This window comes from Nicotiana sylvestris, chromosome 10 (genome assembly GCF_000393655.2).
Source record: "Nicotiana sylvestris chromosome 10, ASM39365v2, whole genome shotgun sequence".
Lineage (NCBI taxonomy): Eukaryota > Viridiplantae > Streptophyta > Magnoliopsida > Solanales > Solanaceae > Nicotiana > Nicotiana sylvestris.
The window spans coordinates 30947194-30957451 of record NC_091066.1 but is presented as its reverse complement, the minus strand read 5'-3'; the positions used below and the strand labels follow the sequence as shown (position 1 = coordinate 30957451).

General features: G+C 38.6%; 1 protein-coding gene across 4 annotated transcripts; it reads left to right on the top strand.

The window, feature by feature from the left end:
* Positions 1 to 1413: 1413 nt before the first annotated feature.
* On the top strand, positions 1414 to 9881 carry LOC104248371 (nuclear transcription factor Y subunit A-3-like). 4 transcript variants are annotated; one of them, XM_009804625.2, is made up of 6 exons: positions 1414 to 1582; positions 2725 to 2993; positions 7969 to 8069; positions 8144 to 8215; positions 9024 to 9191; positions 9270 to 9881. In XM_009804625.2, the coding sequence occupies exons 2-6, from the start codon at positions 2726 to 2728 to the stop codon at positions 9564 to 9566; spliced, it is 906 nt and encodes a 301-aa protein (XP_009802927.1). In that variant the 5' UTR covers positions 1414 to 1582; position 2725; the 3' UTR covers positions 9567 to 9881. The 4 variants fall into 4 exon arrangements, with proteins under 4 accessions (XP_009802927.1, XP_009802928.1, XP_009802926.1 ...); XM_009804626.2 differs by having other exon boundaries at positions 1414 to 1603; XM_009804624.2 differs by having other exon boundaries at positions 1414 to 1603; positions 2676 to 2993.
* The last annotated feature ends 377 nt before the right edge of the window (positions 9882 to 10258 follow it).

Here is a 10258-nt window from a genome sequence, read left to right as displayed (position 1 = left end):
AGTCACGATCCTTCCTCTCCCTCACTTTGGCTAACCTGTACAACTTCTTGTCCCTACTTTTGCTCCCAAGCTCCGCATACATGCATCCAAAGGCAGCAGTCTTAGTCGCTGTAACCACTAACTTCGCCTCTTTCTTTGCCTTTTATAACGTTCCCAATTCGTCCTCTTTTCCTCCTCGTTTGTGCTCTCAACTAGTTTCAAATAAGCCGCTTTCTTGACTTCAACTTTACCTTGGACCTTCGTATTCCACCACCAATCCCTTACACGTCTCCCAAGGTATCCCTTTGTAACCCCTAAAACCTCTATCGCAACTTCCCTAATGTAGTTCGCTGTCATGGCCCACATCGCAGTCGTGTCCCCGCTACTCTTCCAGGCCTCCATCCCCAACAACCTCTCCCCTAACTCTTGGGCTTTGTCCTTAGTCAAATTTCCCCACTTGACTCTAAGTTGCACACTACTCTCTTCTTTCTATTCCTCTTGATCCCCATGTCCATAACTAGGAGCCTATGTTGGGTCGTAAGGCACTCACTCGGAATGACCTTGTAATCCATGCAAAGACCTCTATCACATTTCCTGCAGAGAAGATAGTCTATTTGGGTCCTGGCCACCGTACTCCGGAAAGTGACCAGTTGCTCCTCTCTCTTTGGGAAGATCGAGTTAATAACCACCAGATCAAAAGCTCCAGGGAAATATTTTTTATCATATTGACATAAAAAGATTGCAGCTTCATAGTATTTCTCGTATTGTTTATCTAAGTTTTAAATTTAAAATTCAAATTAACTTTAAAGGTTCGTCAAATTAACTCTTGACAAGAGAAAATAGAAAGGAGGGAGTAATTAGCAAAATACTCAATTTATTTCTTTTTTAAAATCATCATATAAATATTTTAAATTGATAGAACTCTTAATGCACATAATTTATTTTCACGAGAAGAGCATTGACGGTTAAAACAATAAAAAATAGAGCAACATATTATGCTATAGTTTAACTTATTATTTATTTTTCGTAGTAGGTAACAAAAATAACAAGGATATTTATAAGATATCTATATATGTCCTAAGAAATTACAGTAACGCATATGTAAGACTGAATTTCTTTATTTATTGAACTAGCTATATTGGATCAATATTTATATTTTTTAGGAGCTTAGATCTTTTTCGTTAACTTTTGTTCAATAACTCATGATATAAGTAACACGCGTAATGATATAATTTTAAAAAAAATTATATACGCATGATATAGGTACACACGCAAAGCACGTACTTTAACACTAATTTAATAAGAAATTCATGAACAATGTCCTCTATACATCACACAACACGACAAAAAAAGTTGATGAGAAAAAACAACGAACTTTAAATATATAAATATAAAACAAAACCAAAGTCTCCTTCAATTCCACGTAGGGGAAAAAAAAAGAACCTCTGTGTTTTCCTGTCTCTTTATTTCCAGCTAAAAAATCGTCGTCCAAGACGCCGGATAACTCGGCAGCAAAAATAAAATTATTACTAAAAAAAAGGGATAGCTTGATAGAAAGAAGCTGAATTTATGAGGTTTTGAAGAAGGCTGCGTCATTTAGAAGGTTCTGTATAAGCTCTAGAAGGTTCTTTTATCTGCTGCTGCTATAATATTGTTCCATTCTTTTATTTTCAGTTTTTTTTTTGATTGATTGATGTTAAAAGGTTGATTTGTTGGGTTTGTTGTGGATTCTTGGGTCTGAATTTGGTGCATGTTAGTATTTCAAAATCTTTGGATTTTCTCAGGTTACTGTATGTTTAATTTTGTATACCTAGATTTGTTACTCTAAAAGGTTCCAAATTGGAATGAAAGAAATACTGATTTTTTATATAGTCAACTCCAATTAGTTTGGATTAGTGGCGGTAAAAGCAGTTGTCCATTCATTATTATCCACTAAAAAATAGGTTGTATAATGAACATTTTAAATACGGGTCAAATGTAGATAAGAACGATATTATCTAATGAGTTTAACTTTTATATCGAAAAAACTCAAATTGGTGGTTTCTCAAGTTTGAGAGACTAGGAATTCTCCCAAAAGTGATCATACTCAAAAAGCCATGGATATTATGGATATCCATATTATTAGCTGGTTAATCCATTTTCCATATTAAATATGGGTTGGATAATTTATCCATTTTTGCATTACTCGTTTTCGACCCGTCCATATCTGACCCGCCCCGCCCGCTTGCCACCCCTAATTTGGATGGAGGCTTAGATGTTGATATTTATTTGTTGCTCTTGTTCTAGAGCCTGTTTAGATAAAGCTTCTAAAAACTACTTATTTTGATCGCTTTTATCAAAAGCATACTTTTTTAAGTTGTTCCTCAGATTTTACTAGAAGGGCTGCTGTTTAATAAGTGTTACCTTTTTGCTAAAAAAATTTCAAAGCTGAGACTTTTGAAGGACAAATATGTATGTAGAAGTTGAAGGATTTGTAATTTTCTTGCTGGAAGTAAACAAATCTTGATGAATACGATTATTGACATAACACTAATGTAACTTAACATGGTAATTTGCGGTCAAAGTTTACACACTCTACTTAGTTTGTCAAGTCTTAAGAGTAAAACTTTATTCGTATGCTGGAACTGAAATAAAGATAAGAGAAGTTCAGGCTTCAATTATTCTGCTTAGGTCATACTCTCATGTGTAAGGTGTAGATATTCGGGGCCTTTTGAGTTTCTGAACGAGGTCACAGATGATTAGCAGAATGCAGGACTTGCTTCAAAAAGACTCTGATCATAGTAGCGTCTCAACAGCCCCATCGATCAGTGTTCGACCTAGTTGGCGGACTAGCAAAGAATCACAAATGCAACAATGGTTGACTTTTCCTGGTCCTCAAAATCCCGAACAATTTGGTTTTCATTTTCAAGATCAGGATTCCTCTTCTACTCAGTCAACGGGTCAATCATGCCCTGAAGTTGCTACGGAAGGAGAAAGCAAAATCTATGTGAAAAGCAACATGCCTTTTCAAGCAGGTAATGGTATCGACTTAATTATTTGACATGTTTTAAGATGCAAATATACAGTGTGTAAAAATATTAAAGCTATGGCCTAAACTAAGACAAATGGAGATGGCCTGTGATCTTCTGTGTTCTGCTGGTACTTACTGTACTGTGGTTGAATTTGTGGTGAATACATACTTACTAAGTTGTAATCAGATAAAGTTTGGTTCTTCTTACTTTAGACTTGCAACACGAGAAAGAATGTGGAACGAAGTGTCAAATTGATGGTTTGGTAGGTTGAGATTAAATTGGATTGGCCCTATCCTTTTATTTTAAAGCTGGAAATTGGTCCTTTATGCGTGTCTATGGAAATGACTTATGCCACCTCTCTGTCCTTTTGGTCTTGTACTAGCCATTATTTGGAATCTTAATAACTTGTATAAGATTACAATGTTTTACACCAAATAGTGGTATTTCCATCATCTCATTGATACAAAGGAACATGCACTACTATCTACAATGACAAAACGAACTACATTTTGGCAATGATTAATGCTTAATGTTATAATATTCTTTACCACCATTATAATCAGGAACACATGCCATGGTATTGGATGGGCTAATATCGATGTAATTCTTTGTTGGGACACAATGTTCATCTTGGAAAGATGATGTCCATGCTCAATATACAAATACCCAGTTTATAAGGGCGAGTGTCTACTTTCCATTTTTGAAGTCTTGCGGATGTTTTATGATGGAAAAAGGAAAAGGAAAAAAAAAGGAAAGACTTATTCTTAAAAAACAGATTCCCCCTAGCCAATAGAAAGTTGTTTAAGTTCTTTACTAAATTGGCGGGACTGATAGGAGATGATTTATCCATTTGACATGGATGTAGCTTTATTATTAGTATGTTATATGTTTTGGTTGTGGACTTCATTGGAACCCATGAAATGGGTGAGTTGTGTTTGGATTAATAGTTGTTGAAGAAGATTAGAATTCTGGAACTCATACTCTGGACTTTGTTTTGCTTGTGTTGGACTTTATCGGAAACATCCTCTCTGCTAGTCCAGGGTAGGGATAAGGCTGCGTACATCTTACCCTCCCCATACCTCACTTGGGGGAATAAACCGTGCCGTTGTTGTTGGTCTTGCAAATTTTTTTTAACTTAGAGCTTCAGGTGACCATTGTACCACCTAGTCGTGAAGGATTAACTAGAAATTGAAGAACCTAAGAAACAAGAGAGTTGTGAAATGAAATAATTTTTGTCGTTAACCTTCTCCCTTCAACATCTTAGTTATGCATGCATGTAGTACATTCAATCTAGCCATGTAATCCCATGCTATCTTAGAACTGATCAGGTTATATTTCCTATTTACTCTGTCAGTCTGTCCTAATTGATATGGCTGTTATTCAATTTTGGGGTGGCCCAAAGTGTTTGAGACCATTTGTCTAATAACATTATCTACAACGACTTTTACAACTTTCAAGAATTTACATGCATGTACTAATCAAAAGAATCTCACAAGCATTAACTACGCAATTTAAAAAATTTGATGCGATGTTTTATCTATCAAACTAACTTTACTATATTTTAATATTTTCTTTCTTTGCCACTATGAAAAAAAGGACAGCCCGGTGCACTAAGCTCCCGCTATGTGCGGGGTATGGGGAAGGCTGGACCACAAGGGTCTATTGTATGCAGTCTTATACTGCATTTCTACAAGAGGTTGTTTCCACGGCTCGAACCCGTGACTTCCTCGTCACATGGCAACAACTTTACTAATTATGCCATGGCTCCCCTTCTTTGCCTCTATATAATACTTAATCTAAATTAACATCTTAAACTCTATCTGTCACGACCCTAAACCGGACCCGGTCGTGATAGCGCCTATCGTGAAACAAGGTCAGCCGACACAAACCTCCAAACCAACTAAACAGTTATAATAATTCATTTTTAAGTCATTAATAAGCTATAGATCCCAAAACATAAAGTAGAATAGAACAATGCGGACAAACACAGCCCGACATCGGGGTGTCACCAGTCATGAGCATCTAATATCCGTCTAAGAGAATGAAAAGACAACATAGTCTAATACAAGGCTAGTACAAAGCGAAATAAAGATAGGAAGAGAAGCACTGGGCTGCGAACGCCGAGCAACTACCTAGTCAACTCCGAATAGCCTGCTGGAGAGCAAATCAGCACTCGCTAGCGTGACCCGAGACTCCTGGATCTGCACACAAGGTGCAGGGAGTAATGTGAGTACGCCAACTCAGTAAGTAATAAAAGTAAAGGCAGTTGAGCGATAAGGAAACACGTAGAACCCAGCATAATGCTAAAACTGAATAGTATAAAACCAGTACAATGCAATAAAACATTACAAGCTTGTAAAAACACCTTAATTCAGTGAAAACCTCTTTAAAATATCTTTTAGTAGTTCAAACGAGTGATGAAAACAGGGAGAAAAGGATAGAAACCTGAATCAGCCCCTCGGGCAAAATACCAACAGAACTAGCCCCTCGGGCTATCTCACAATCACTCGTATAAGCCTCTCGGGCCATAACATGAAACAACAACAGCCCCTTAGGCAATATCATATCTCACACTAGGTAACCCCGCTCACTAGGGGTGTACAGACTCCTGGAGGGGCTCCTTACAGCCCAAACGCAATAACAAGTCATCTCGTGGCATAATCAAACAGGCTATCGGCCTCATATCAAGCCACCTCGTGGCGTAACAAATCAGGCCCTCGGCCTCATAATCATGAATCAGTACAATACCGCTGCGGCGCGAAGCTCGATCCCATAATAACCTCACAACATAGGCCCCCGGCCTCACTCAGTCAGAAATCTCTAAAAGCCACTCGGGCATAGTAAAACATGATACTCAACTCACAATATCATTTAAAAATGTCAAAACGCAGTAAACATGGCTGAGTTATGAAAACAGTAGAATACATCATGACTGAGTACAAATATAAAGTCAAAACAATGAGGAATAGTAGTAAAAATTCCCTAAGGTTCCAAAGCAATTGGCACGAGGCCCAAATATGGCATTCAACCTAAAATATGATGATAGAAAACAGTTTTCAATCAAATACGCGGTTTAACAGTCATACGGGACAGACTATGTCACAATCCTTAACGGTGCACGACCCCGCGCTCGTCATCTAGCGTGTGCGTCACCTCAATGTAGCACAACGATATGGAATCCGGGGTTTCATACCCTCAGGACAGCATTTACAATCATTACTTACCTCTATCCGGTCCAAACTCTCCCGCGATGCCTTTGCCCCTCGAATCGGCCTCTGGATGCTCCAAATCTATTCAAAAATAGATTTACACCATCAAAATATGCTAAGGGAACAAAACCCACTCAAAAATAACCAATTTACATCCAAAATCTCGAAATTGGCCAAACCCGACCCCCGGGCCCACATTTCGGATTACGACTAAAATCACAAAACTAGAATCCTTACACTCTTGCGAGTTCATAGACACCAAGAATACCAAAATCCGACCACAAATGACCCCTCAAATCCCTAGATTTAGGTCTCTAATTTCCAAGCCCAAACTTCCAATTTTAGGCTTTAGATTCCACAAATTCCATGATTAATTACGTAGAAACCACATTAGGATCGAGTATTAAGTCCATAAATCTTACCTCCAAGTGTTTTCCCTTGGTTCCCTCTTCAATCCTACTCAAAAACTCCAAAATCGTTCAACAATGGTGAAACTTAGACCCAAAATCGCGAAAATGATCTTTTAAACATTCTACCTAGCTATTCACGATCCTTCTTCGCGAACGCGGTCAACGCCTCGCGTTCGCGAAGCACAAGCTTACGTTGACCACTTATTCCTTCATCGCGAACGCGACACCCCTACCGCGAATGCGAAGCTTCAGCTTATCAAAGCATAGCGAACGCGACTACCAGCTCGCGAACGCGAAGAACAACTCTCCAGATCCCCAGCTGCTCACCTTTCCTCTACGCGAACGCGGCAACACCCTCGCAAACGCGGTGACCACTGACCTCAGCCCTTCGCGAATGCGGGACCACCTTCGCGAACGGGAAGGCCAATTCCACTGCCTCACATCCTAATCCTTCGCGAACGCGGGACATCCGTCGCGAACGCGAAGGTCAAAAGCCTGCAACACCAACAATAGTTTTCTGCAATTATTTCCAACATGAAATGATCCATTCAACCACCCGAAACTCACCCGAGGCCCTCAGGACCTCAACCAAACATGCCAACATATCCCATAACCTCATTCAAACTTGTTCCAACCTTCGGAACACTCAAAACAACATCAAAACACCAAATTGACATCGGATTCAAGCCTAAGAACTCCAAAAACTTCTAAATTCCGCTTTCGATCAAAAAGTCTATCAAACCTCGTCCGAATGACCTGAAATTTAGCACACACGTCACAAATGACACAACAGATCTACTCCAACTTCCGGAATTCCATTCCGACCCCTATATCAAAATCTCACCTATCAACCGAAAAACGCCAAAATTCCAATTTTGCCAATTCAAGCCTAAGTTTACTCCGGACCTCCAAAACACATTCCGATCACGCTCATAAGTTCCAAATCACCTCCCGAAGCTATCCGAACCATCGAAATTCACATCTGAGCCCTTTTCACATAAGTCAACATCCTGTTGACTTTTCCAACTTAAGCTTACTCAAAAGAGACTAAGTGTCTCAAACCTTACCAAAACCTCTCCGAACCCGAGCCAACCAACCTGATAACACATAATACAGCTGAACAAGACAATAAGAAGCAGAAATGGGGGAAACGGAGCGGTAATTCATGAAACGACCGGCCGGGTCGTTACACTGTCAAACTCCATATAAAAATAGGATGAAGGGAATATTTGGTTTACAAGCTCTTCATGAGTATGGATATCTTTTAGCCTCAAATTTGTTTTTGCCTCTGCTTTCACTACTTCCCTTTGGACTTTTAGATACTTCATACTATGGTAAATCTGTTTTGATCATGTTCAGGCTATTCTAAAAGTATTGAAAAGCCTGATGAAGCTCAAAGTGAATCAACGCTGTCGAGTCACGAGCATGATTGCACTTACCAAGGAAACCACAAACAAATCGTGAGTTGTTCTTAATTCTTTTCATATGCTGTAATTTCTGATCAAGTGATGACATCTCACAATGTCATTTCTAGGCTTATGCACCTTTTGCGTACTCTGATCCTTACTGTCATGGTTTACTTGCTGCTTATGGACAATGCTCCACGGTAAGTACATTCATGTTCAACTATACTACTTCTACTGATGACGTGCAGTATTATTTATTTCTAGTTGTTAGTTAAAAGAAAAGGTGAACCTTTTTCTTTCTAGCAGTGTACATTCTTTTTCAAACTGCTTTTTCTTTTATTTTAAATTTTTAACTCTGGAAGATTGTTTGTTTGAACCATTGCCAGTTTAAGTACAGACGGCTCTATAAACAATTAATATTTCTTTAGTAGGCAATTGCTCGTTAAATCTTTTAAATAATATAATTGTAAGTTTTTTATTTGCAAATTAGGATTTCCATCTAAGAATAACTTCTCTGTTAATCTTTTTGATTTAATTATCTGGTTTTTGTGCATATAGACATTTCATTATCTGGTTTTTGTGCATATAGACACTGACCATAGTCAATAACCATTGAAAGATTTAAACCTCCAATGGAAATTTTTTCTCTGTTCTCCTTGATTATTGATTACGGGAGAATAAATTGTGGATCATTCACTGTTCAAGCTGTAAGTCTGACTTTAACTTTCATGTGGCATTTGCTTTTCAAATTTCAAGAACCTTATAAACTTCTAAGTAGGGACCAGCACTCAAAGAATTGATGTATTTTACATATCAAATGTCATCTGTGATTAGTGGACTTAGTTTGATCTCAGGCCTCAGTATTAAGTGTACTTATATATATACCTAAGTGGATTTCTCTTGTATGGAACAGCCCATGATTTGCAAAATCTGATATCAAGTCATTTTTTAAGCCAGTGTTTATTCTTCATACTCGTTGTGAGATACTTATCTATCAGTTTGCTTCAGGTTTATCCACAAATGTTAGGCCCCATATCTGCTCGAGTGCCACTTCCTCTTGACTATCAGCAAGATGAGCCGATATTTGTCAATGCAAAACAGTACCAGGCTATTCTCAGGCGGAGAGAGTACCGTGCAAAGCTGGAGGCTCAGAATAAACTCTCAAAAGGGCGCAAGGTAAGGGTCCCTAATGTTTCAGCATGTGTGTTAGTTGCCCCGGTTCAACCAAGTTACTTATTCACAAAATACTTTCAGCCATATCTCCATGAGTCTCGCCATCGTCATGCACTGAATAGGGCTAGAGGACCTGGTGGACGCTTTCTCAACATGATGAAGCTCCTGGAGTCTGGATCCCCCAATGTGACCTACGTCCTGGATTCCCCAGTATCTAATAAATTGCAGCTGAACAGACAGATAATGGAACCCAAAGTTCATCACTCAAAAAACTTTCAGGAGAGCTACTCTACACCCACTTGCTCTGGTATCTCCAATGGCTCAAACTGTGATGATATCGGCCAGCAGCAACCTTTGAACTACTCTGCCTTCGCCTGATATATTGGTGGAGTAACAGAGCGTGCTGGAGGTGGTACTTGTGGTGATGTCCGACCTTACCTCTCTGTCCTCCGCTAGGGGACTGCGAAAGAAAAGTTCACATCACAAGTCTATCTTTGGCCTCTGTTGGTGACAAGATTGCTAGTGAAAGTGGGAAGTCATCCTTGGCTATGTTAGCATTTGTAGTAAACTATTGGCTACTATTTAGTCCATTAGCTTGCATGGATATTTCTATATATGCTGCTTTAATTCCTCATTTGTGGAAAGCTTATAAATTGGATGATTGCAAATTAACAGTGGCTGCCTTTACTTTTTTGTGGTTTGTACGACCAGTTCTCTAGGAGTTGATTGGTTCTGAAACTAGTACATAGGAAATTGATTTTCTTAAACCCCGATCGCAGTAGGGGCCGATGGGATCATGAAGTATTCCTCCACTCTTAACCAAAGTCTTGGGTTTGGGTCTTGAAATGATTTTTTTTTTTAGGATTTTTTACCTCCTATAGCAAAGGTTAACACCTTATTTATTTTAAATAAATACCATTTAAAAAAATTATATTCTATAGATACCTTTTAAAGTTTATAGCAAAATATTTAATTTTGGTTACTTTCTAGCCCTAAGCCACTAAATACGCTAATTAGTTACACTATTTTTCTTTCTCTCTCTACTTTGATACATCCCATTCTTTTTCCCA

Coding starts and splice junctions, on each gene's coding strand:
- LOC104248371 (XM_009804624.2), top strand. CDS start 2,714: ATGATTAGCAGAATGCAGGACTTGCTTCAAAAAGACTCTGATCATAGT. Junction 2,994..7,968: donor CAACATGCCTTTTCAAGCAG/GTAATGGTATCG, acceptor GATCATGTTCAG/GCTATTCTAAAAGTATTGAA. Junction 9,192..9,269: donor AACTCTCAAAAGGGCGCAAG/GTAAGGGTCCCT, acceptor AAATACTTTCAG/CCATATCTCCATGAGTCTCG.